The sequence below is a fragment of the Microtus pennsylvanicus genome, chromosome 11 (assembly GCF_037038515.1).
Source record: "Microtus pennsylvanicus isolate mMicPen1 chromosome 11, mMicPen1.hap1, whole genome shotgun sequence".
Taxonomy (NCBI): Eukaryota; Metazoa; Chordata; class Mammalia; order Rodentia; family Cricetidae; genus Microtus; species Microtus pennsylvanicus.
In genome coordinates, this window is record NC_134589.1 from 18,337,156 (window position 1) to 18,363,767 (window position 26,612).

Consider the following 26,612-nt stretch of genomic DNA (forward strand, 5'->3'; position numbering starts at 1 on the left):
TCATGGCGTGTCCCGTGACGCCAGTGCTGCCCTGAGCCTTGGCACTTCACCAGTGCAGAGTGCTCTCTTGTCATTTGTTATTCATTTAGTGTAAGAAAGGCCAAAACAGCTTCAGAGGAAAGCCCGCTGTGGTCCCTCTATGGCCCAGACTTCTGGTTTGGCCGTGTGACTTTGGGCCCGTTTATCTGCCCAGCCCCCTGTTCTGTGATCTTATCGTAAAAAGGCATCTGTTAATAGTGTTGGTTGGAGAGCGAGGTGGAAGGATGCAGGCGAAGGCACTTGGCACAGTGATTGCTGACATAACTCTTCACAGCTATTGTTCACACAATAAGCAGTTATTGGATGCCTGCTGTGCTTAGGATTGCAGACCCTTTATGAGGAAGAAGGGGAAGCACAGCACCCTTCACAGACGAACAGAGCATCGTTCAGTCACTTCACCAAATTCGCTGTTCTGTGCCATACATATGTTCTCATACACAGAACTCTTGAGCAGTAGCGTGTTGGCACTGTCTTTATGCCCCAGCCACTACTATGACATGAAGCACTCCACAGATGTGCAGAAGACAGGACAGCGAAGCTATGCTCTTTTATTATTGTAAAATATGTATAATTAAAATGTACAAATTGCTTTAAGCTTTTTTTTTGTCTTTCTGTCTGTCTTCCTCTTTCTCCTCTTCTTCCTACTCCTCTTCCTTCTTGTTGTTCTTCTTTGTTGTTTTCTGAGAATGGACTTCACTGTGTAGTCCTGCAGGTCCTGGGACTCACTTGTAGACCAGGCTAGCCTCGGACTCTCATGAAGATCTGCCTACTTCAGCCTTGAGCATTGGCATTAAATATGTGTACTACCACACCTGGCTTGTTCTGGTTTTTTGTATGTTTGTTTTTGTTTTTCAAGACAGGGTTTCTCTGTGGCTTTGGAGCTATCCTGGAACTAGTTCTTGTAGACCAGGCTGGCTTCGAACTTACTGAGATCCGCCCGTCTCTGCCTCCCAAGTGCTGGAATTAAAGGCCACCACCATCCGGCTTGTTCTGGGTTTTAAACCTACAGCCGCAGCATAGTAAGCTCTCACTCCCCACTGAGTCACATCACTAGCCATTGTAACTTCTGCTGTTTTTATTTTGAGTCAGAGTCTTTCTGTGTAGCTCAGACTGGCCCCAAACTTGTGATCCTCCTGCTACTACTTCCAGAGTGTCAGGATTATAGATGTGTGCCATTGTGCTTGGCCATTGTAAGGTTTTAGTGTTATCTCCACATTAGGTCCAGCCTTTGTACAGCCATCACGCTGATCTCTTCTCAGAGTGTTCACATTATCCTTTTAACCAGCTTCCCTTTCCCCATTCCCTAGTCTTTGGTAGTAATATGCTACATTCAGAGAGAGAGAGAGAGAGAGAGAGAGAGAGAGAGCATGAGTGTCTGCATTTACCTAGTCTTTCTGACTTCACCTAGCATAATTCTTTTGAGGTGTGGACAGGCTGTTGTGTGTGCTGGGATTTCATGCCTGTCTTAGGATAATGTTCCATGGGTCCCCTGGAAGAAGCCAGTGCTCTTAACTGCTAGGTGGTTTCTCTGACCCCTCAATATGTGTGTGTGTGTTTTTAAGATTTATTTATTTATTTATTATGTATACAGTGTTGTGGCTATATATATATATATATATGCCTGCATACCAAAAGAGGGCACTAGATCTTATTATGATGGTTTTGAACCACCATGTGGGTGCTGGGAATTGAACTCAGGACCTATGGAAGAGCGTCCAGTGCTCTTAACCAATGAGCCATCTCTCTAGCCCCTCAATATGTGTTTAAGTTTTAAATTTTTTATAATGTGTCTATATGTGTGTATGTGTACAGAGGCCAGACTGGTGGATCCCCTGGAGCTGGAGTTGTAGGTGGTTGTGAGCCTCCTGATATGGGTGCTGGGAACCGAACTCAGGTTCTGTGGAAGAGTAATGTGTGCTCTCAACCACTTGACCATCTCTCCAGCCTCCTTTTGATATTTTTAAGTATGAACCTAGGGATATACAAGTTGGGTCATATGGTAACTATGTTTAACTTTTTATTTTTAAAACATTATTGATAACTTGTTAGCCTTGGTTGGCTTGAAACTTATAAAGAATGGCCTGCCTCTGCCTCCTGAGGGCTATCATTAGAAAAAGCACCTGCCGGGCTGTGTTTTACTTTTTAAACCACCACCAAACTACTTCCATAGTGGATTTTCATATTCCTATAAGAAATATACAAGATGTCCTGTTTTGTTTTTTTCCTATCCTGCTACACCCTAGTGTTTTGTTGTAGTTTTTACTTGCATTGCCCCAAGAGAGCTTGTGTGTCTTCTTTGGTGAAATGTCTGTTTAAATGAATCTTCAACTTTGCTCACCACCCCACATCTCCTCTGTACTCTTTCCTTTTATCGGTGACCATGAGTGGAGATGAGTGGGTGGTAAGTGCATGTGGAGGTCAGAGGGCAACTTTTGGGGGTTGGTTCTTCCCTTCCACGGGAGGGGTAGGTCTAGGTATCAAACTCAGATTGTCAGGTTTGCTCAGGAAGCAGTTTTATAGTTTTATGTGATAGATCATATAACTGCACTTTTTTTCTTTCTGTCTTTTTCTTTCTTCTTTTTTTTTGGGGGGGGGCTGTTTTGAGACAGGGTCTCATGTATTCCAGGTTGACCTAGAACTTGATGTATAGTTGAGAATGACCTTGAACCAACCCCTTTTTGTGGGGAGGGGGGGTAAAGGGGTGGGGGGAGGGGTTGAGACTAGGTCTTACTATATAGTCTAGAATGACCTGGAACACTCTATGTAGGACTGTTCTTGAACTCACAGAGACCCACCTGCCTCTGCCCCTGCCCCCTCCTCGTGGTGGGATTAAAGGTGTGTGCCACCGCACACAGTTTCAGCCTCTTTTAAACACTGAGTTAAGGTTTGTCCTTTTGTTGTAACTCTGTGTGTTTGTTTATTTGGAAAGAATGTTTTTGTTTTGTTAAAGGTTTAGAGTTAGGTATATCATGTGTATTTGCATGTGTGCTTGCACGTGAGCAGGTGCTTTAGAAGGCCAGGGCACCGAATTGCCTGGGGTTAGAGTTACAGATGGTTGTGAGCTGCCCGATGTTGGCTTGGGACCTGAACTCCAGAAGAACAGCAAAGTGCCCTTACCTCTGAGCAGTCTCTCCAGCACAGAGGAATGTTTTCTCAAGTTTTCTGAGGGGTCTAGGCATTTGACTCAGTTGGTAGAGTGTTGGTGCACCATTCACGAAGCCTTCGGTTCCTTCCCAGCACTGCATAAACCAGGTGTAGTTGTGCGTGCCTGTAATTCCAGCACTTGGGAAGTGGAGGTAGGAAGAGCGTTCACTGAAAACATGCATGGATGATAATAGTCTGAACTTTGTATGGGAAGAGTCTGGAGGTTACTGCCACTCTGCCTGGGCTTCCTAATTGCATTGAGAAACAGTGGAGCATTTAACATGGGACCATCTCCGTTTTAACTGGTGAGGCTCATCTTCCTGTTGCTTTATTTTCTAGGCCATGGGCATTAATGACCTGCTGTCTTTTGACTTCATGGATGCCCCACCAATGGAAACTCTGATCACGGCCATGGAGCAGCTGTATACACTAGGGGCCCTGGATGATGAGGGCCTGCTCACTCGCCTGGGCCGCAGGGTAAGGGGCAGGAGAACTTCTGGTGCTTTGGGGAGGGCACCCTGGCTGGTCTTCCCCCTTTGGTTTAGCAAAAGCAAGTGTTGAGGACTTGAAAAGCTTTGAGTAGGGTTAAATGCTCCTTAGAAGGTGGGGGGAATGGATAGTGGGAGCCAGGCTGTCCTTGAACTCTGATCTTCTCACCTTTGTCTCCACGCACCAGACACCACCACAACTGACCCTAAATGCCCTTCTATTTTCTTTCAGGAAATGAGTGGAGTTTATTTCTACTCAAGGTTTATTATTATTTTTATTATTATTATGATGATGATGATGATGATGAGGCTCCTGGAGGTGGTCATGAATGCCAAGTTTGTGGAGTTGTTTTTCTCTTTCCACTTTTGTGTGGGTTCTAGGGATTGAACTCGGGTCTCAGGCTTATGTGGCAACTACCTTTACCTACTAAGCCATCTTACCACTTTGGGGTTTTGCTTTTTTATTTTATTTTAGTGTAGACAGACTTTTCTTTTGGGCCATCAGCTCACAAAAAAAAAAAAAAATGACTTGGAAACTTCCTATTAATTATAAAAGTTTAGCCTTAACGTAGGCTAGTTTCTAACCATAACTTAAATTAACCCATTTTTATTAATGTACTTTCTCTCTTGTGGCTTTATTGCCTCATCTCTGTACTGTCCATCCTGATTCCTCAATGTCTAGTTGACAGCTCTACCTTTCTTCTTCCCAACACCCTCTGTGCCTGGAAATCCGGCCTAGCTATTGGCCATTCAGCTTTCTAGTAAACCAGAGTCACACATCTTCACAAGTGTGCAAAAAGATTATTCCACAACATTTTGGTTAAGTTGTTTTTTTAGGGGGTGGGGGCAGGGTGCAGGGTTTCTCTGTGTAACATTCCTGACTGTCCTAGAACTCAGAGATCCACTACCTCTGCCTCCCAAGTGTACCACCATTGCCTGGCAGGTTTTGCTTTTTACTTGAATTTTATATTATTACTTTAAAATGTTTCTTCTTAATAGAAAAGATTGCTTGCAGTTAGTTGTACTCAGGATATATTATTGAATCTAATCTTGATTATATTAATGATTACTACTATTGTTATTTTAAGACAGGTTGTTCTGTATGTAGTCCAGGCTAGGCAGGAACTAACTTCCTATGTAGTCTCAAAAACAAATAAAGGGTATCTGCACCATTCCCATTTACATCAACAGTAGTTATGCTCTTAGGATCTGAGAGCTTATTTAGCAAAATAAATTTATGGTGGAGACAGACACCCCCACATCACCATGGGGCATCTGTAATCTCTTTTCCACTGACTAGGGCCTTCCGTGGCTAGTCAGTCCATGTGCATTGTCTACAGGGAAGCAGGTGTAGTTTCTTCTTCTTCCTGTAGATGGCGGAGTTTCCTCTGGAGCCAATGCTCTGCAAAATGCTCATCATGTCTGTGCATCTGGGCTGTAGCGAAGAGATGCTGACTATTGTGTCCATGCTTTCTGTGCAAAATGTCTTCTACCGACCCAAGGTAAGGTGCTCAACCCCACGTCCCGACAGGTGTAGTGGCATCAGCCTGTGCTGTGTTGTGAGAGATGCTGTGACAAGCTGGCTCATGCGTTTCTGTGCCAGCTGCTCACTTAGTACTTGATAGGTAAGGAATGACTTTCTGTCCCACTGCTTGGCAGGATAAACAGGCCCTTGCAGATCAGAAGAAGGCCAAATTCCATCAGACAGAAGGGGACCATCTCACCCTGCTGGCCGTATATAACTCCTGGAAGAACAACAAATTCTCCAACCCATGGTGCTATGAGAACTTTATCCAGGCTCGTTCCCTACGCCGGGCCCAGGACATTCGCAAGCAGATGTTAGGCATAATGGACAGGTCAGTCAGGAATGGGGACATTAGTTTTGGGTTGTCATGTCTCCCTGGGTCTTATGACTGCTCACCTCCAAATGTATTTGCACAGTTGCAGGTACCTGTGTGCTTGTTTCTAACAGAGCATTTTCCTGCAGTGTTCATCTTGTAGGCTGTCTCCTCAAGCAGACATGTGGCTAAGAATTGCTTCAGAAACTTCCTGAGAGGAAGATAATTTAATTAGTTAAGAATGCTTTCTTTAAAGTCAGGCAGTGGTGGTGCACACCTTTAATCCCAGCACTTGGGAAGCAGAGGCAGGTAGATCTCTGAGTTTGAGGCTAGCCTGGTCTACAGAGATAGTGCCAGGACAGCAGAGCTACACAGAGAAACCCTGTCTTGAAGGGATAAAGAAGAATGCTTTGCTTACAAGCCTCTGGATTATTAGTCTGGGGTTGAATTCTTGCCTGAGCCAAGTTTCTGGCTTTTAGTCCCTTCATATTGCCCATTATACTCTCTCTGTATTGTGCTGCCAGGAAGCCCTAGTCCTGGTGACGACTGTGAGGACCCTCAGGTGGAGCATTGAGCAGCTCGCGCATTGAGCAGACTCATGTCTTGTCTGCTCTTACTGTCCTGACAGGCACAAACTGGATGTGGTCTCCTGCGGCAAGTCCACAGTCCGAGTGCAGAAGGCCATCTGCAGCGGCTTCTTCCGGAATGCTGCCAAGAAGGACCCTCAGGAGGGCTACCGGACGCTGATTGATCAGCAGGTGGTCTACATCCATCCTTCCAGTGCACTCTTCAATAGACAGCCAGAATGGTAGGTGACTTGTACTGGGCAGAAGACTCCTAAGTCTCTACCTCCCCCACTTCGCATTTTGACTTTGCTTGTATTTCTAGAGTAGCATAAGCCCAAAGTAGGGACACTACCAAGTTCTCCTGTTGTCTTTAATGTGTGTATTTATGTGTGTATGGGCGTACCTTTGTATGTGTGTGGAGGCAGAGGAGAGCCTCAGGAGTCATCCTGGGGAACATAGTATTTCTCCTTTTAAGATAATCTTGTTGCCTGGAGATCACCAATGAGACAAGATTGGCTGGTGAACACAGGGAGCCTTTGTCTCCGCCTCCTTAGCACTGAGATTGCAAGTGTACATCACCATGCCCAGCATTATGTAGGTGCTGAGGATTGAACTTAGATCCTTGTTCTTGCAAGGCAAGCATTTTACCTTCTAAGTTGAGTTTCCAGCCCATAAACAGCCCCTTTAAGAGAAGTAAAATTATAGGCATGACAGCAGGGAGCGATCTTAGAAATCTGATGAGATGGTTTTAAAAAGGGTTTTGGGGGTTTTGTTTTTTTTTTCAAGGCAGGGTCTCTCACTACATAGCTCTGGTTGCTCTGGAATTCACTATGTAGACCAGGCTGGCCTCGAACTCACAGTGATCCACCTGCTTCTGCCTCCAAAATCTTGGGATTGAAGACTTGTGCCACTACACCCACCATGGTCTTTAAAAGTTTAAGCCGGGGGCTAGAGAGATGGCTCAGAGGTTAAGAGCACTGGCTGCTCTTCCAGAGGTCCTGAGTTCAATTCCCAGCGACCACATGGTGGCTCACAACCATCTGTAATAAGATCTGGTGCCCTCTTCTGGCATGTGGGCATACATGGAGGCAGAATGTTGTATACATAATAAATAAATAAATAAATCTTTAAAAAAAAAAGAAAAAAAAAGTTTAAGCCGGGCATGGTTGATCATGCTTGTAATCCTGGCTCTCATGAAGGAATCAGGAGGATTGCCTTGAGGTTGAGACTAGTCTTGGCTACATATGGAGACCCAGTCTCAAACAGAAACAGGGCTGGTGAGATGACTCAGCAGGTATGAGTGCTTGCTGTGCAAGCCAGATGGCCTGAGTTTGATCCTCAGAACCCACAGAAATTTAGACGGAGGAAGAAAACTGACCCCACAGAATAGCCCTGTAATCTCCACATGCAGGTTCATGCTCACACAAATACACACATACACTTAAGGGTGTGTGCTACCATACCTGGCGCTACCTACTGCACTTTGTCCACTTGGCACTCCCTGTCCCTTGGTGGTGATCTGTGGAGCCCCTCTCCAGAAACTTAGAGTTTTATGGAAATTACCTAAGAAACCAGTTTTATTTTACAGATCAAGACACTGAAACCTAGAGAAGGGACAGAGCTGTTCCATTGTCACATGATTAATGCGTGCTGAGACCAGGCTAGAACTGTCTTCCTGTGAGCCGTCTTGTGTTGGAGGAGTTTAGGCGTGAAGTAGTGGGGTGTGGCTTTCATAAACAGACCAGAGTCTCCTGAAGGGTTAGGCAGGAGAAATGATAGAACAAATGTCAGCTCAGCTGTGGTCCCCAGGGGACCAGACTGGCTGTGGGGTAAAGCCTAATCCAAGGTTTGAGTCCTGTCTCTCTCCCACAGGGTGGTATACCATGAACTGGTGCTGACCACCAAGGAATACATGCGTGAGGTCACCACTATCGACCCCCGGTGGCTTGTGGAGTTTGCTCCAGCTTTCTTCAAGGTCTCTGACCCGACCAAGCTAAGCAAGCAGAAGAAACAGCAGCGCCTGGAGCCTCTGTATAATCGCTACGAGGAGCCGAATGCCTGGAGAATCTCCCGAGCTTTCCGGCGGCGCTGAAGGGCAGCTGACCACTCACCCACCTCTCCTGCAGCATGTGGCTTTCTCTGGCTGATGATGAGCTGGTCCTGTGTTGTGCTATTTTAAACTGAGCATTTCCCAAACCTAACTGTCTTCGTAGTGTAAGACAGAAACAAATTTAAGCAGGGCTTTGGCCAGAGCCTTTAATCCCAGCACTTGGGAGGCAGAGGCAGGCAGATCTCTGTGAGTTTGAGGCCACCCTGGTCTGCAGAGTGGGTTCTAGGACAACCAGGACTACATTTTAGAGAAACCCTGTCTTGAAAAATCACACGCAAATCGGACAAGTTGTGCATCCTGGGATGGGCGAGGAGAGTGAGCGTTGGTGATGCATTACACACAGCAAGGCCCTAATACCTCAGCTGTGTTTGTTGAAGGAATGAACCGTGACACTCCTGGACCATGTTGACCCCACTCCCTACCCCTCCCCAGCCTCTGTAATTGTATTTTTACCTCCTAGAAATATTTATTTTCTTAAGGAAACAATGGGTTTTTATGACTTTTTCTTGTGGGAGGGGCAGCTGAACTGTCCGGCCCTCAGCCTGAGTTCAGTGTGGTACACATGGTGGAGTCTCCTAGAGCCCAGGCCTCTCTGAGCCCAGGCATGATGCACTGGAGGCCGAGCACCCCTGGAGCTAGCTCAGCCTTGGCAGCACATGGTCCCAGATTAACCAAGCCTGTGTCAGAGTACTTCTTCGGTCTGGTATCTGGTGGTTAAGGATGTGGCATCTGAACACAAGCTCTCCTCGATCTTCTGTCCCTTTCCTGTCACACTGTCATTGAGCAGTGTGTTCTCTTTCCTTTAAAACCTAGCAAGTAACGAACGACCTTATGACAGTGTTTGTGGTTTCTTTATGTTTTTTTTTTTTCCTCCTGAAGTCTTCAGTGAACTGAGCAAAGCCCCTTTCCATCACTGCCTGCAGAAAGCAAGCGTAGCACTCTCAGCTAGTGTATGCTCACAAGAAGCGACACTTTCATTCCTCTGAGCGGTTTTTCCCGGTGCCCCCTTCAGACTAACTAAAGGGGTGCTGTGCTGAAGGAGACCATCAAGTCCTGCTGAGCCAGGCTGGAACTTGGTGAGGAGCCCTGGGGGGATAGTGGGCTCGTTCTGGGCCATGGCATTCCTCCTGCAGCCCCGCCCATGTTAATAACTTCCAAATGTAAGTAAATCAACTGCCTAGTGGTCGACCAGACACCAAAAGACCACAGCATTCTTGAGTATGACAGTGTGTGATAACTGGTGGCAGAGAAGCCACTGTGATGCTGTTTGAGAATCCAAAGAACACAGAAGTGAGGGGCAGAGTGTGTGTCCTCAGATGTCACCCTATGAGGACCTATGTGAAACAGAAGTAGGAAGCCAGCATCCAGCTCCTGGTCTTTTTAATAGAAGACTTGACAGTTGACAAGTGTGCATGTCATCCTTGCATGGGGCTGTGCCAACATCCATATTGTTGCTCTCTGCCCACTCTGCTTTCCCTTCTCCCCTCTTCACTGGAGATGGAATGCATGTCCTTCATGCTGAGCCCCCTCCCCAGAAAGGGTGGTTCATAGGTCAGGACCACAGGGCTGATACAGATGCATCTCTAGATACTTCTTCACTTTGTCCCCTTGAGAGCTGGGGTCACTTTTTACTGTGACAGTACCCATCAGAATAGCCTCTTCAACTACAGGCCAAGAATACTTTGAAGGGAAGAAGTCTCCTGTTGAGATCTGGAGGGTGAGCTGGCCTGTTAACACTGGGTAGTGGCTCCATACCCTCTTTCTCCCAATGTGTGTGTTTGAAACTGGGTCTTACTTTATAACCTAAGCTACCTTTGGATTCAAGATAGTCCTCCTGCCTCAGCCCAAGTGCTGGGTTTACAGGTGGACATCAGGTCAGTTTTGTCTCTTTAGGAAAAAAAAATTGCTTATTTTATGTGTATGGGTATCTTGCCTGCATCAGACATGTCTGCGTGCCACTTGTATGCTGTCCCCGGTCCCTGCAGAAACCAGAAAGGGCTATCAGATGCCCTGGGATTGGAGTTACAAATGGTTGTGAGCAGTCATGTGGGTACTGAGAATGAAACCCAGGTCCTCTGGAAGAACCCTCAGGGCTTTCAACAGCTAAGCCATCTCTCCAGGCTCCTGCCTCTTGTTCATTCTCAAGCCAGTATTTCCTAAGATTGAGAGCTCAGGAGATGGGGGTCTTGTGCACAGAACTGGAATCTTCTTGGCCACCCCGTGCAGGCGTGTGAAGGTGAGAGGACAACCGTGGGGAGTTCATTCTCTCGCTCCACCATGTGGGTGCTGGAGATAGACCTCAGGTACTACTAGGCTTGGCAGGAAGCACCCTACCCACTGAGTCACCCCCCACCTCCCGAACTGCTTTTCTGTCTCTTGCTCTGAATTGAGTCAGTCAGTACACTGACTTTCAGTGTTTCTAGGAAAAGGTGGTGCCTTGTGTTTGTGGGTAGCAGTTGTCTTTCCATTGAACGAGTTTTTTTTAACTAAGCCAAGTTCTGGAAAGCTGGCTCTGGATACAGATTCTGTCCCTCCCTGCCTGTTACAGCTCCTCAGTCATGCCCTCTGTTAGGTTTCTGCCACCCCAGAACTGGTCTTAGGAGAATGCTTGCCATTGCCACCCCCTAAAGAGCCTCCCCAGAAGCTGCTGTCACCTTAGGTCCTTGCCTCACAGATGCAAAGCGCAGACAGACAGTTAATGGGAGAAGCGGAGACGTTTATTAAGGTCTGGCAGATGAGGTGAAAGTGGAACTAACTAGGCATGGGTAGACCTAGGGCAGAGAGTCAGAGGGCCCCTTGGAGGAGAACCTCTTTCATCCCTGCCTCCACCCACCACCCCAGCTGCCTCCCATTTGCTCCTGCCTCCCAGGGCACAGCACCAAGAACACAGGATCCCAGCTCAGGGCAGAGCCCAGAGCCCAGGTTTCCATCTCCCACAGCGGGAAAAGTGGGGTGTTCAGGGAACCCCCTTGGCCCTGCTGCCATAATAAAGTTAGGAAGCCCCTTGTCTGTCCCCAGAACAGCACAAATGGGGGTTCTCTGTGGTCAGGGTGGGGAACCGCCTCCGAGTAAGACCTAGGCAGAGGCGAACCACAGTGAACTTCCGGAGTTGCTGCCTTTAGACTTGTCCTGCCTCCACTGTCCTTCCTGCAGACTCTGGAGTTGTGACCCCAGAGACTTCTGTGGGTGTCAGCATGAGGGCTTCCCCAACACCAAATCTGTTGATATGTACACTGGGCAGCCCCACTCCTGGTAAGGGGAAGCCACTGGTGCCTAGTAAGAATATCCACCTTTGTGGCTGTAGTGCTGGGCAGGACCAGCCAGTTCTGGGAGGTAGGCAGGGCTCTCATCCAAGTGGGACAAAGGGACTGTGTCCTCCTCACTGACTGGCCGGTCAAACTCGGCCTTCAGAGCTGGACGCTGATTATCTGGGAAGGCCAGAGAGAACAGGGCCTCGGGCTCACACACAAACTTGTACACATAGCGCTCGCCAGCCACCTGTGGAGAAAGGTCTGTCAGGCCAGACATACATACCCTGGCTCGGTAGGGGATTTGGAGGATCCTGCCCTTCTCATGGGTCCCCAAACATCAGGACCCCATGGCTTCCCTCACTGGTCCTTGGAGCCCACTCCCTTCTGGTATTGTTCACACATCTCTATCTCGGCATGCTTAGGGACCGCTCAGTATTGCTTGGGACTTTACAGGGGAACCTTGGGATTTACATTTTCTGTTCCTGCCAATGTGCTGAGAAACATGTTTGTTTTCTCTCCCTCTTTCTCCCACTCCCCCCCTCTCTCCCCATGACCCTCCCTCACCCCTCCTCACGACCACGCTAAGACCTTAACCCGACCTTCTGCATGATGCCTTTCTCATAATAGTATCGCAGTGAGCGGCTCAGCTTGTCGTAATTCATGGCTGGCCGGTTCTTCTGGATGCCCCAGAGCCTGGCAACCTGGGGACAAGAGACAAAGTATTTGGGTGGGGATGCCATCTCTGAGGGAAAATGGGGGGTGGGGTGGGAGCGGAAAGGGCATTTGAGATGCTTGTGCAGAGATGATCTAGACTTGTTACCATACAACTGACTCAGGCTTGGCAAGAACCAGGTCAGGCAGATGAAGCATGACGGCGGCACTCGCCGTTCCTCCTCTCAAAGGCTCCCAAGATGCTGCACAGGAGGGGTGGGAACACCCAAGACCCACCTCTTCAGGTTCAATTAGTTTAAACTCCATCCCCCGGCCTGTCCAAGCAATGAAATGAGCATTCGTTGGGTCATCCAGCAGGGCCACCAGAAACTGCCACAGTTGCAAGGCACCCCGGCGCTGGTAGGGTGGCCCCTCTCGGAAAGCTCCAACCCCTTCCTGCTTGATGTCTCCTAGGAAAGTAGACGTAGGTGTGAGGTACAAGCCTCCTAACCAACCCCCTTTCCTTCCCCATGGGGCGTCCCCAAACTCTTTCCTGAGTGTCCCAACCACTCCCAACAATGAGATGTGATTCTTAGGAGACCCAGTGTGATAGGGGTGGAGAAGACCCCAGCCCCGCCATGCAGTTACTTCTCTGACCTTCAAATTTCTCAGGGACAATGCAGACATCATCTGGGAATGGTCGAAGAGATTTCTCATAGCCATAACCTTGTGGAGGAAGTTGGAGATTGGCTCAGATCTGAGGGTTCACTGACTGGAGACCCCATAGAATCCGAAGAGACTCCCAGCTGGGGTTAGTCTCCCCGACAGCAAGGATCCCTCCCCCCACTAGGAGGCCTTAGCCAGGAAAGGAAGAGCTGCCTTACCCATCACTCCATCTCCTGGAGAGGGCCCAGAGAAGCCCTCCGGGTGGAGGTACATTGATGTGCACCCAGGGACATCTGGGGGAGGAAAGGGCGATGCGGTTAAGTGGCTGAGGAAGCCGAGGAGCAGGGAGGATGAAGCCCTGCACACATTCAAGAAGTTCACGCCACCGCAAGCCTGCGGTCCAGCGACTGTCCTTTTCCCACCACCAAATCCCAGGGCAAGTACACCCAGGGGGAGCTGGAAGCCGGAGGCCCTCAGTTTGAGGGCTGGGGCCCGAGGGCATGGGGGCAGCAGCTGGGGCTTGGCAGCCTGTTCCACCGGGCCCAAGATTCCAGGGAGCAGCTGTTTCCTGTGAGTTCAGGGGAAGGAGGGGGTGAGAGATACACCTCCGGGGGTTGGGAAGTGTTCGCCTAAGACTTCCTCGGAATGGGCACACGTCCGGCCAGCAGGTCAGGTTCCAAGGCCAGTACCTCCCTTCTCTCTCCCTCTCTCCCTCTCCCCCCCCCCCCGTGTGTGTGTGTGTGTGTGTGTGTGTGTGTGTGTGTGTGTGTGTGTGTGTGTGTGTGCCAGCGGGCGTGTGAACAAATGAGAGGATCGCGGGGCGGAGGGGTGGGGCAGGGGTGGAGGCGGGAGATGCATACATCTCAGGAAGAGGCAGTGGGCATTGGGCAGTTTTGTTTTGCTTTGTTTGTTCGGGTCTAAGCGCATTCTACTGTGTGCCACGACACAGAACTGAAACCTCCCAGGTCCACTTAGGGAAGGCGACTGTGTGAAGCCACGCTTCAAGTTCCAACCCTTTCCCGCCCCCTCCACTCCCACCTATGAAAGAGCCGCTGACACCCGACACCTCCGGGGGAGGAGGCTGGAGGGAGGGTTCATTCATGCCTCCATTTTGTGAATGGAATTCCTGACTCCATTCAGGAAAGTGGAGGGAGGAGGGGCAGGAGTTCAAGGGCGAGTAACACGATCCCCCCCCCCCCCTCCGGTCTCCAGCCTTTGAAGGTCAGCAACTCAGACCAGTCCCACTTCCAGCCACTTCACCAGGCTCGGGGTTTACAGCCAGGGGTTGAGGAAGGGAAGCAACTATCGCGTTCTTCCTGGAGCGGCTAGGGGTTTGTGGTTCAGCCCCTGACCCAGAAATACTCTGGGCACCAGGAAAAGAAAAATTCTACAATTCTCAGACAGCTCTGCAGCAACTGTCCTCTCTCCCTCTCTCTCTCCCTGCTCCCTCTCTCTGTCACCCTCCTTCTCTCCCCTCCTTTCCCTTCCTTTCCCATCTATTTATTTTGAGACAAGGTCTCACTCTGTTGCCCAGACTGGCCTGAAATTCATTATGTAGCTCAGGCTAGTCTGAAACTCATAGCCATCCACCTGCCCTCGCCTCCTGAATGCTGGCATTAATAGGAATGAACAACCACAGCTTTTTTTTTTTAAATAGACACTAGTCCAGGCTAGCCTTGATGTTGGTGATCTTCCTGCCTTCACTTCCCAAGGGCTTGGTTTGCATGAATGCACATGTACACCTCCCTTCATACTTTTAAACCACTGTGGAGACAAGGACTAATGATCTGTTTTGTATCCTCCAACTGCATAGTCATGTTTCAGGCACAGCACTCTGGTCTTAGTGGGTTAGTTAAACCCCCCAATCCACAAACAGAAGTAAATGCCCAACTTTTCTTATTGTCAAAAGCTATAGGGCAAAGGTCTATATATCCTATCATTTTATCTGACTGTTGGCTGGCTAGAAAGGGATCATTCTTTAGAATATGTAAAAAATATGAATATGTGCATGGGTTGGATTATGGACTATGAGAAGGCACAAACCTTCTAGGGACCTTTGCTTTAACTGCTCACAGTAAGTAGTACCTGCCCACCCCACCTGGTGATCCCAGAGATGCTTCTAGTCCCCCCAAGAATCTCTTACCTGAATCATAGGCGAAGTCTGTGCGCTCCTGTTTGATCACCACCCCCGCCCCTGGGTACCTGTGCCCAGTGACCCCACCCTGGCTTGCAGCCGGCTGGCCACCCTGTTCATACAGCGGGTCATGGTATTCCTGCTTGAAGCTCTGCTGGGGGTAGGGCGGGCAGGGCTCCGACAGCTGGTGCTGGTAGGGGGCTGGGAGAGGTTCCCGGCCCCCTCCCTGAGGAGATGTGAAGGAGTGGCACATGTCCAGGGGCTGCTGGAAGACGGAGCTGGACGTAACGGACAGAGAAGGAAGAAAAGAGAATCTTCCATTAGGTCCCCTTGAGCCTGTCACTTGCTGACATGGCTCTAAAGGGATAATGAGGCAGTGGTTCCCTGGTTCTCCTCTTCTCCCAGTCAGTCAGGTCTCCACAGAGAACTAGGGAATTGAGCCCAGACTGCCTGGCGAGCCTTGGGTCCCTTGGTACTGTGGATTTCCTCCTTACCTGTGCTCTCCAAGGTACCCGTGGCCAGGGTGGGACTGCGAAGTGTTGGAGGATCTCAGGAGGCTCTGCGGCTGTTCTGCCCTGGGAAAGGGCTGCAGGGGCGACTGTCCAGGGGCACCGGGGGCGGGGGATTTGATGGCGATTTGTCTGGGGGAGTCATAGGCACTGGAGTTGAGGAGGAGATGGGGATGAAGGGACAGAGAAACTAGGCAACCATCTTTTACCCTTCATCCCCCAGGAAGTGATTACTACAACAGTAGCAGTAGAGGGGCTGGGTGAAATTTTATTTATATATTTATTTATTATTTATTTTTTGGATTTTCGAGACAGAGTTTCTCCATACCTTTTTGGTTCCTGTCCTGGAACTAGCTCTTGTAGACCAGGCTGGCCTCGAACCCACAGAGATCGGCCTGCCTCTGCCTCCCAAGTGCTGGGATTAAAGGCGTGCGCCACCGCCGCCCGGCTTATTTATATATTTAGTTAGTTTTAATTTTGTTCTGCTTTTCAAGACAGGGTTTCTCTAATCTTGGCTGTCCTGGAACTCACTTTGTAGACAAGGCTGGCCTGAAACTCAGAGGTCTACCTGCCTTGAGTGCTGGGATTAAAGGCACGCACCACCACCGCCCAGCGATTTTATTTGCTTGCTTATTTGTTTGTTTGTTTATTTATTTATTTGGAGGCAGGGTTTCTCTTGTCTGACTTCCTAGAATTCGCTCTGTAGACCAGGCCAACCTCTGCCACCCTAGTGCTAGGAAAGGTTTTGGGTTTAGTTTGGTTTGTTTAAGATAGGGTCTCACGTAGCCCACCCAGGGTGGTGTCAAACTCTCCGTGTGTAGCCAACAATGACCTCCAACTTGACTCTCCAGTTTCTCCACGACAACTGCTGAGATTGCATGCACATCGTCAGCCGCCAGGTTTACGTGGTGCTGACATTCAAATCAGGACTTTGTGCACACTAGGTGAGCATTCTACCAACTTAACGACCCTCCCTGTCCCCATGCAAATTCTTTTTTCATCTTGCTTTGTAGCTCAGCTTGACCTGGCCTTCTCTATGGAGCTAAGGCTGAGCTCAAACCCACAATCCCCCTGTCTCAAGTACATGACATCATTCATTTTTTTTTAAAATCCTCAAACTGAGCCTCTTGGCTTGACAACAATCTCTAAAGCCAAGAGCTACTGGTTTGGGTAGGACATGGCCTCCAGGTAGAGATTCACTGTGCTCAGGCCTCAGCATACCTGGGGCCATCTGTCCACTGTGCGGTTCCTCCTGCTAATACTCAGGAATCCTTGCTAGGGCTACCTACAGAGTAGGAAACCCCTCTGTTGTCCAACCATCTCTCTCTACTGCTGCCTCACTCAGGGCTGCCACTGCTCCCCCACCCCCAGTCCTCAACTGAAGCCATGACCTCCTGACACCTTGCCCCAGACTTCACCACCCCCTCCTGGGCCAGCGCTCACCTGGAATAAAGGCACTGCTCTCCTTGGTGGTAGGGGAGTGACGGCTTCCTGCTGCAGGACAGGGCCGGTTCTGTGCGGGGACTCTGGGGCTCCTTCTTGATCCTGGTGGTGGGGCTGTGGAAGGCTACTGTGGGGCAGGACAGTAGGACAGAGCAAAGTCAGAGTGTCACATCGAGGCTTTCTGACACCCTGGCTTTCTGAGGACTGGCTAGGTCCGGTGTCCTCCCTTCCTGCTCTCATTCCCTGAACACTGAAGTTGGACGCTTTCGGAACATCCTGGCTGATGTCTGGTATTAACCAGGAGAACCATCTAAGAGCTCAACACTCACACTCCCAGCCAAGGAAACACCTTCATAAAAGTGAGCATATTAAACCGGGCGGTGGTGGTGCAGGTCTTTAATCCCAGCACTTGGAAGGCAGAGACAGGCGGATCTTTGTGAGTTTGAGGCCAGCGTGGTCTACTGAGTGAGTTCCAGGACAGGCTCCAAAGCTACAGAGAAACCCTGTCTTGAAAAACAAAACAAAAACAAACAAACAAACAAACAACAAAGAGTGAGCATATCAGACCCAGGACCTTAGGCTTTCATGAGTGCCCTGGAAAATTCCAAGTGAGAGACGTGTTTTCTTGTTTGGGGCTAGAAAGATTCTTTGGCTTTTTGAGGGAGTTTGGCTGTTAGCCCGCTTGCCTGTCAGCTGAGTAATATACACATGCTCCCAATTATCTGTGAGAAGCAGGAGTGTTGGCCTGTTCTGGGCCCCTGCTGGGTCCTCAAAGTCCAGCCACCACTGTGGCTGAGCCCTGGTGGGAGTGATGTCCTGGCTTCCTGTGGTCGCATCAGATGCCCTGGAAGCTGCAGTTCTGATGGCTGCTGTTTACCATTCTTGTGCCTGCTGTATTTCATGGGTGACAGCATCCGAGAGCAGTACCTGATATCCCAACATCCTTTCTCATACTTTTCTCCTTTTTGGTTTTGTTTTTTTCTTTTTTCTCAAGACAGGGTTTCTCTATGTACCCCTGACCGTCCTCCAATTCGCTCTGTAGACTAAGCTGGCCTCGAACTCACAGAGATCCACCTGCCTCTGCCTCCCAGGTGCTGGGATTAAAAGCACCACACCAAGCTTTCTTTTTCATTTGAGGTAAGGCCTCACTACGTATCCAGACTGGTCTCGGACTCACTATCCTCCAGATTACAGGGGTGGGCCACCGTACCTGGCCAAGCATCATTTCTCAGCAATGACACGGTGACACTAGGGTCAGATTTGGGGGGCTGTCAAGAGCACTGTAGATTATTTTTGCAGTGCCACTGACCACCCCATTTTTAACCCAACCCCAAACTCTCCAGAGACATTGACAAATCTTTCTTGGGGCACCATCACCAGGGCTAAAGAGATTAACAGAACAACAGAGCTGGGTTCTGCTGAGCTGTCTCAAGTCCTTTGCTTTGGCTGGAAAGAGAAAGCATCTGCTCCTAGTCACAAGGCTGCAACTCCAGGGGGGAACCAAGGACTTCACCGCCCAGTCACTGCATTGGACTTGGAGTCCATATGCCAGGATGGGGAGCCCCGGTCTTCACCCTGTCTCTAGGTGAGAGCAAATTGCTCTCCTCTGGGTGACTCTTGGTTGGTCCCCATGACTCACTTCCTGTCCTTCGCTGGTCCCCATCCCCCACCCCTGTACCCAGCGCTCACTACTCACAGGTTTCTGAGTGGAAATCAGGAACAAACTGCTCATCGTCGTCTGGCACCTGAGCTGCAGAGAGAAGCCAGAGGTGAATCTAGGCTGTGACCCTACAAAGTGGAGCCCAAGGAAGACACCCTTGCTGCCACCCTGAAGATGCACTCCAGCCCTGAAGCAGCCACACTTTCCTTAAACTAGGGTGACTGCCCCAAAACCTGTTATCCCCCGCCCCCCAGCTCCAGTAGCATGAACCACCACGGGAGAGTTACAGGGGGCGGGGAGGAAACCAAAGGGACTAGAGGATGCCTAGGTGTTTTGTCCCTGGTTTCCTCCATTTTTCTGAAGTGCAAATGGACCTGTCCTTCAAAGTTTACAAGGCTTTGTCAGGGCTCCCAGCAGACTGCCCTCAGGGGTGGGCAGGAGTCACAAACTGTGGGATCCTGTGGACCTGGAATCAGAGGAGGAAATTCTGAATTTGGAAGAGGCCCTGGAGTCTGCGCTTCAAATAATTTCCCAGGTGCTTTGGAGACACACAAGAGTTCTAGAGCCTAGGAAAGGGAATGGAGGAGAGAGAGCAGCTGCAGAGATGGGAAAGGGAGTAAAAATAGGACAGGAGGAAGTTGGAGACACCGTCTCTTCATTGATGTGTCGCCAAGGGAGAGGAGGTCTGGGGAGCATTCTCCAGCGGCGAGCATCTCTGTCCCAAAGGGTACCTCGATGAACTCCATGGCTTTTGTTTATTTTTGCCCCTCTATCAAAGGGGGGTGGGGAAGAATTACAGCAGAAAGAACGGACACAAAGAAGAACTTCCTGATTGTCTAGGATAATGGTGGGTCTGAAGCAGGACAATGAAACTCGTGACCAAGGAGACTGGACTGTCACTCCCTGGAGACTGCTCTCACACTGGACAATGTCGAAATTGCAAGATAAAAGACTGAGACTTCAGAGTGGCCGGTGAGGCATGTAAGTCGAGGGGTAGGGAACACCCTACACCCAATCCCGTGTGAGCACACAGGTGCAGATCTTGGCCGCAGGACCCTGTGTGTCCCCCTGCTCACCAACTTCAGGCCCTGCAGCCCGCACAGCCGGCAGGGTGATCTTTGTACAATAGAAACCAAATCCCTTTGCTCTCTTGCTTAAAATGTGAAATCTGAACTCTTGCCCTTGGCCTCCTCTGTCTCTCTGGCCTGCCTCTCCTTGCTGTTGGTATGCCCTAGCACCTGGGTCTCCTTTGGCCCTCAGTCCTGCTGAGCTGGGTCCTTTCTCCACTGATCCTCTACTCTGTTCTGGATTTCACTACATATCCCAGGCTGACCTAAAGCTCAGCATCTTCCTGACCCTGGCTAGAATGCTGGGGTTATAGATGAGCCCCAGCCAGGCTTATTAGAGACCTTCTCTGACCATCCAAAGCAAAACTGTCCCTTTTGGCTTTCCGTCTCAGCTGGCACCTGCCCCCCCCACCATCTTATTAATGCATGTTCACATATTAATGTTCATCTCTTCACCAGGAAGTTAAGGGCTTTGCCGTCTTCAGATGTCTATGATGTAGCGCCCAGAACAAGGTCCTACTCAGATCAGATACTGAATGATGGTTATTTATGAATAAGCAGCCTCAGGCTGGGAGGAGCTAGCAGCACAGACTCGGAAAGTAGGCAGCGCTTAAGCGAGGCAGATCTCCCCTTACCCTGCAGCTACTCCTGCCCACATACCAGCTACCACCAGCTTTGGCACACCACCGGAACAGCTCATCTTACAAGGATGCTCAAGCTGTGGTCAAATGCTTGCTTCAACTGTCAGACGTTCCAAGTGGTTAGAGCTATAGGTTGATTTTTATTTATTTACTTATTGCAATGGTGGGGGTTGAATCAAGGCCCTTTTGAACCTCTACCCCCACCCCCTTTTTGAGACAAGGTCTTACTAGGTACCTCAGGCTGGCCTTAAATTTAAATTCACCATCCTCCTGCCTCAGCTTCTAGGGGTTGTGACTACAGGCCTTTGCAGCACCATGTCTGGTTTAGATGATTATTTTGTTAGAGACTCGGGTGAAGGAGTTTAAGAACCAGAAGTCTCCAGTAATTAAGAACTTACTTAGATCAGCGTACTATAATTCTAAAGTGACCAAATACATCAATGGGATGCTAAATCCCTCGGCAAATCCCCAACTTTTTGGAAGCCCAACTACAATTCCACAGAAACTGTCTGCCAGTCAGCCTGACTGAAGAATTACCCAGCTTTGTTATCCGCATTGGCTCCTGGTTCCCAGTCCTCAAACCCGGGAAGTCATTCTGTAAGACAGAGGTGGACCAGGCGTCCACATTTGCAATAAATGTCCCTGGTGACTGGCTCATTTGGAAAGCACTAGTCAAAGGAAAGGACACCTTCATCCCTGCTCTGTTTTCTGGCCCATTCAAGGATGACAGACACCCTGGAGCAAGCAGGCTGAGCAATATGTTTCCCCCTCACACACACTTAGGCAAGGAGGGTCCCGAGGGCAAGGAAAGGGTGCAGAACTTGGCAGGGGGTTGCTGACGTACCCTGGAGTCCCTCTTGGGGCCTCATTAACTACCGGTTTCCAGTGAGGTAATGGGCTGGGGCCATCTCCTGCTGACGCAGCTGGGCTACAGAACCCTGCGGGTCATTTATCTGACCTTTCCTCCTGCCTCAGGCTTGACAGTCTATCCAGAACCCCAGAAGAGACCTCTCTTCCGCACACAGACTACACCCTCAACGAGGTGATGCTATCCTCTTCCCAGAATGGGGAGTGAGCCCCACTTCCTGCTCAGCTCTCCCAATATTGGCCCTCATCCAAAGGGGTACAACAGGGCCCTCAGTCACCCAGAGACTATCAACTGGGATAGAAATAGGAACGGAAACAGAGCCTTGCGTTCCTGGAGAGCAGAAGAAATTTTAATTACCATGTTTGGTCCTGAACATGCACCATTCTATTTGTTGACTCGGCTATGTTTTGGCTGCCGAGCTAGTGTGCCGGAGTCTGCCCCTAGCTCCCATGGCACTAGGAAGGGGACCACTAGGTGGGGAGAGATAATATATTCAGGGGCTGTTCCCCCCAACAGGAGCCAGGGGGACCCAAGGATGGGCTCCAGGAGAAATGGGAACCTCCACCAGCTATGCAGGGAAGCCTATCACAAGCTAGCTAGCTCCCGCGTATCCCACAAAGGGATGCCATCCTCTGGGCGTGGGGACAATCCCTCATAAGAGTGAATGGTAGCTTCTCCAGAGCTTCTGTGTCACTCTTGGCCGTGTGTGTGTGTGTGTGGTGTGTGTGTGTGTGTGTGTGTGTGTGTGTGTGTGTGAGTTTTACCCGCACTCTGCCCCCACTCTGGGAGCCTCTATCTTGGAAGGAACCAGTTTTCTGTCTGTGGAGGGGACATGCCACTCTAGGAGCCTGGAAGGGGAGGAAATAGAAAAATGGAGGAGGCACTGAACTAGGAAAGACTAGGGAGAGAGCTGGACTAACCCCCCCAGCAGACTTCCCACCCCAGACACCAGCGTGCATGCATATACTTTCACCCCAATTCCTTGCACTTCACTCTGAGAAAATATGTGGGTGAAAGCGTCCTCCATGCTTTGCTTCCACACATGGGGTCTCTCTTTGGTCTCTATATTTAAGGAGGCCAAAGGGCCAGGGGAGGATCACCCTTGGAGGAGTGTCTGGTTGCAGTAATTCTTATAGAAGGATGAGCCCAGATCCATCCCTTAAAATTCTGATAAAAGCTATAAACCATCCTCATCCTAGAAAAATCCAGATTATCACCATATATGATGCAACCCCAGCAATTTTACATGCATAATAGCAATGTCAAGGACCCCCAAATCTATCCATAAGTCTTCTGGGAATTCACAGACTGCCCCCCCCAACTTCATACAAAGGGCATACATAGCTTAGTCAGTGTTTCTAACGACCAAAGAGACCACAGAGTCATTGTCCCTAATGGTTCTTGAAGGCTCCTGACAGTCCCACAAAGGGACCCTCCATCAGATCCACAAATCTTTTACATAACCAACCACATCTTGGCGCAGTCTGCCTAAGCCTGGGTTTCTCCGTGGCAGCCTGATCCTTTTCCCGGCATCGCAACAAATCACAGGCACCCAGAAACCAGATGACCCTCCTCGGCTCCCTTAATACTTCTACCCAGAAAAATCCTGACCCCAAAGGTGGATATGCTGCCTCAGGAGAGTCTCATCACACTCACCCCAAAAGCCCAGCCAGCAGCCGAGATTCCGGAAGCCATGTTCACTTTTCTCTCTATCCCTGCTTGGGTCCAGCCTGGTCATCACCACCCCCAAATCTTCACCGCCCCACCCACACTATAAGAATTCTCCAAATTGAGGCTTTAGGAAGAAACCAAGCTGAGAGAGGGGAGGTTAGGTTCTGGGCCCCATTCCTCCTGATGTCCCCCACCATTGGCAAGTTTCCAAAGACATCCCTCCCTATCACCCCTGTGGACTATGGGGGGCACTGACCTGGTGGGAAGAGGCAGGAGAGGAGATGGGGGTGATGTTGGGACGGTGCAGGGGGACAGGACCCCGGCAGCTGCATCTGTCTCCGCAGAGAGAGTGAGGAGCAAGTGGCCTCAGCATCCCCCCCTCAGGCCTGGCCATCCATTGCCAGCTGGGAACCTGAGCTGCTCCCTCAGGAGGAAGGAGAGGGAACCAAGGAGATCCCAGCCCCCCCCCACCTTGCATTCCCCACCCCCACCTCCACACCCACTGGATTAAATGTACAGGGACTCCCAAGGCAGCGGTATGTAACACACACATGCACGCGTGCGCACATGCAAGTGCACACCCACTTGCTGTCACACTAGCACACACAGACACACACATAGACTGTCACTAGACCCACCACCAAGGGGAGGAGCTTCCAAGGTTGGGTAAAGAGAGCATTTTCCATCCCTTGTCATCCAAACAGACCAAGTACTGCCAAAATGCCACCTGAGCTAACTCACAGTCTGAGCACTGACCACTGTGGGAACCCTCAGCTGATGGGCAGGGAAGGGAACCCAGAGAGCCAGACCAAAATCAGAAATCAGGGGTAAGAAAGGAGGTCTTTAAGAGCTCATGGAAACCCTGAGTTCTTCACCTCCAGAACATGGGGTGGGGATAAGCCCACCCAACAAAGCTCTTCATGTAACTAGGGGCTGGGTATTCAGGTGAGGGAGATACACTTGATACCTCAGAACCACCCAGCTTCCCATTCCACAGTTTTGGAGGATGAATTCCATGCTAAACAGTCATTCTGCAATTAATAATAATAATAATAATAATAAATGTTTGAGGTGGTGGCCAAGACATTCTTCTCACCTAAGCGTTCCTATAGCTAATCCTGGGAGAGGTGGATCTGAGTTTGTAAATTCCGAAAGAAAGGTACCCATAGTGGAGAAGGGGGAAGCCCACAGGAAGAGAAAAGACCTCAAGAAATAGCTCACTTCTGGTTTCTTGGTTTTCAGAGTATTGATATAAAGGAGGTGTTAGCTAAGATGGGTGGACATATTAACCCTTCCTGAATCTCGGGACTGTAAGTCACCATGCCTCTTTCTCCTGGCAGCTCTGTCAGAGACACCCTTGGGTTAAATAACCTCACCAAAACACACCAACTAGGACCCAGCTAGGACATATTGCCCCACCCTGCCCAGGCTGGGCCACTGACACTGACCGAGCCTGGCCACCGCACAACCAACCCACCAACATACAGGAAGGGGAGCATTTGCCTGGGGGTGGAGGTATTCAGGAGGGATAGAGAGAGGGCCAGTTGCCACTGGAATTATAATCAAGGCTATTTGGGGAGGCAGCCCTGAGTCTTCTTTGCCAAAGTGCCAAGAAAAGAATTATTGAAACTTTTGTTGTTATTTTGGCTTGGGCAGTAAATTGGTCCTTGGAGTTAGGAAGAAGCAAAAGGAAGGCAGTAAAAACCAATGTTCCAGCAACTTCAGAAGATAGGTAACAAATTACCCCTTAATTTGCCTGTTCCTCTCTGCTCTCTTTCAACAGCTCAACACCCCAACACTACACCTAGGCATGGAGCCTCCTGCCAAACAAACTTTGCAAATGAAATTTTCAACCAGGATAAAAACGGGCCTGGGGCCAAGTTCCATTCAAATAAGCAAATACCCCACACAATAGTCTGATTCATCCCCAGGCCTAGTTATACAAGCCTGGCTCAGGGTGAGAAAATAAATATCGAAATAAGTGTCCATACTAGGCACTGGGAAGAGTGAAGTGGTTAGGGACTGGGGGAGGGGAACTGAAGGATCCCCTGAGACAGAGAAGACCCCCCACGCCCCATTTCTGATTTTAGGGAGACAACAAAACTACTCACCTTCAGCGAGCCACGTCTCTTGGAAGTGACTGAGATCCTGGAAGAGATCTGACGGGTGAATATTGGAATTGGTGATGAGGTGGAAAGGATATGGGGAGAGATCTGGCAAGCCCGGGTTACAGCCGCCCCACTGGGGATAAGGGACGGAGAAGAATGATCAAAGTCCTCTAGGTGGTTTGACTTTTAGAGTAACGTGGGTTGGGGAGGTCCAGGAGAGGGCTTTGGGATGTGTGTGGGTTGAGGAGAGGGGTCGCAGTTAGTTTGGTTCTTTACCTTCGGAGTCGGAAGGCGGTAGGGAGCCCGGGTCCATGAGCTTCCCCTGCGGGACCATCAGCGCTTCGCCCAAGCTCCCATTTCCGGGAGATTTCTGCTGGAAGGAGGGGGGAGAATGCCCCCGAATCACCCTAAGGAGTCTAACTTGGGGGTGGGGTCCCGGGGCGGCTCGGGGCTAGGCCGCCCTGGACCCCACTGAGACCCCCCGGGAGGGGACTGTGGGGCAGTAGGGGCGGGGTGCGGGGCGGGGGCGGGCGTGGAGGCCGGCGCGGCGCTCACGCTGCAGAAGGTGTAGGGCACTCGCTGGTCCAAGTATCCGCCTTTCATCCTCCGCTCCATCCGGCCGCTCCCTCCGGCCACACGGCCGGGCCCCCGCGCGGAGGCAGAGACCTGGGAGGGGGGAGGCAGTTCGTACACGGTCCCCGGAGCGCTGCGGAGGGAGGGGGCGATCGCGAGGCTTCGGGTCGGACAGTGAAACTTCTCCGACTCGCTGGGACCTGCGCGGCCGAGCGCCGTCACCGCCACTCCCCTCCCGCCAAAGGAGGTCCCACCTGCTCCCGCGAGCTGGGGTCGGCGTGTCTGCTTTCTGCAGCCCTGCTCAGCCCAGGCTGGGTTACATAAGACGTGTGTGTGCGCGCGTGTGAGTGTGCGTGTGTGTATGTGTGTGTGTGCGCGCGCGCGCAAGGCGCACACCATTCGCACGCCCATAACTCAGGCACCCCCTCCAGCCCCGAATCCCGACGCCTCCCACTCCCGCCCCGGAATGTGCGGAAGCGGGCGCCGAACAGAGAGTGTGGTGTGTGGGAGATGAAGCGGGGAATCGCAGACACTCTCCCTTCCTTCCCCTTCCGCAGCTTCACCTGAGGCTCGCGCGTCTGTGCAGGGGCCGCGGGGGATGCTCAGCATGCCCGGGGGATGACACAACTAAGGTGGAGGGGCTAGGCCGGAGCGAGGCGGCCTGAGCCCCGGGTCCCCAGAGCCCCGGCTTGTTTTCCGGGCGCAGCAGACAGTTGTGAGCCCAGGGGAGCAGCTGATTGGTGCATTTCCTTTGCCTCGGCCTCAGTTCTCGCTCCCCCACCCCCTCCAACCCCCGTTTCCCTTTGTTTCATTGACTTTTGTGAATGAAACCCCAGGGCCGGGCACGCCCGCCAATCCGCAGACTCGCTTTGCCTGGCTCGAGGGCGGAGTTTCCCATCCACGGAGGCCAATCAGAATGTAGGGGCTGTCTCTCGGCTTCATTCACTTCTTGGACTTCCATTCATAAAAAAATAAACTCCTTTCGGCCTCAGTTCATTCATAAAGAACTGAGGGAAAAAAAGGGAAGCTGAGGATCGGGCAGCTTCTCTACTGGTTCCGGCGTGGGCTTTGGGTCTGAGGAGCCCTGAGCTCCTCCCGCTGGCGTTAGCACACACCTCTGTGCATTTGTGCCTACGTGGGAGTGTGAACGAACACGTCTGTGTGCCCTGGGGGGAGGGGGAAGCA

At 50.6% G+C, this 26,612-nt stretch overlaps 2 protein-coding genes and 1 long non-coding RNA gene across 9 annotated transcripts in view; 2 read left to right on the top strand and 1 right to left on the bottom strand.

Moving 5' to 3' along the window:
* Dhx8 (DEAH-box helicase 8) overlaps nt 1-9,017 on the top strand; it is a 35,328-nt gene extending 26,311 nt beyond the window's left edge. Inside the window, exons 19-23 of the mRNA XM_075990479.1 lie at nt 3,523-3,660; nt 5,045-5,173; nt 5,331-5,527; nt 6,138-6,317; nt 7,948-9,017. Coding sequence (XP_075846594.1) covers nt 3,523-3,660; nt 5,045-5,173; nt 5,331-5,527; nt 6,138-6,317; nt 7,948-8,167 — 864 coding nt within the window. The 3' untranslated portion in view covers nt 8,168-9,017. The remainder of the gene's footprint in view (nt 1-3,522; nt 3,661-5,044; nt 5,174-5,330; nt 5,528-6,137; nt 6,318-7,947) is intronic.
* LOC142859916 (uncharacterized) overlaps nt 1-25,526 on the top strand; it is a 155,159-nt gene extending 129,633 nt beyond the window's left edge. The window contains exon 6 of the long non-coding RNA XR_012912276.1: nt 25,517-25,526. This is a non-coding gene — a long non-coding RNA (uncharacterized LOC142859916). The remainder of the gene's footprint in view (nt 1-25,516) is intronic.
* On the bottom strand, nt 10,881-26,127 carry Etv4 (ETS variant transcription factor 4). Of its 7 annotated transcripts, none has more exons than XM_075990484.1 (13): nt 25,991-26,127; nt 25,410-25,520; nt 25,131-25,227; nt 24,858-24,905; nt 18,536-18,589; nt 16,840-16,966; nt 15,382-15,528; nt 14,897-15,165; nt 12,972-13,046; nt 12,745-12,813; nt 12,385-12,557; nt 12,036-12,137; nt 10,881-11,683 (listed from the first exon to the last, which is right to left on the bottom strand). In XM_075990484.1, the coding sequence occupies exons 2-13, from the start codon at nt 25,467-25,469 to the stop codon at nt 11,459-11,461; spliced, it is 1,446 nt and encodes a 481-aa protein (XP_075846599.1). In that variant the 5' UTR covers nt 25,470-25,520; nt 25,991-26,127; the 3' UTR covers nt 10,881-11,458. The 7 variants fall into 7 exon arrangements, with proteins under 7 accessions (XP_075846599.1, XP_075846595.1, XP_075846598.1 ...); XM_075990480.1 differs by having other exon boundaries at nt 15,382-15,546; XM_075990483.1 differs by lacking the exon at nt 25,991-26,127 and adding an exon at nt 25,682-25,743 and having other exon boundaries at nt 15,382-15,546; nt 25,131-25,224.
* Between the last annotated feature and the right edge of the window lie 485 nt (nt 26,128-26,612).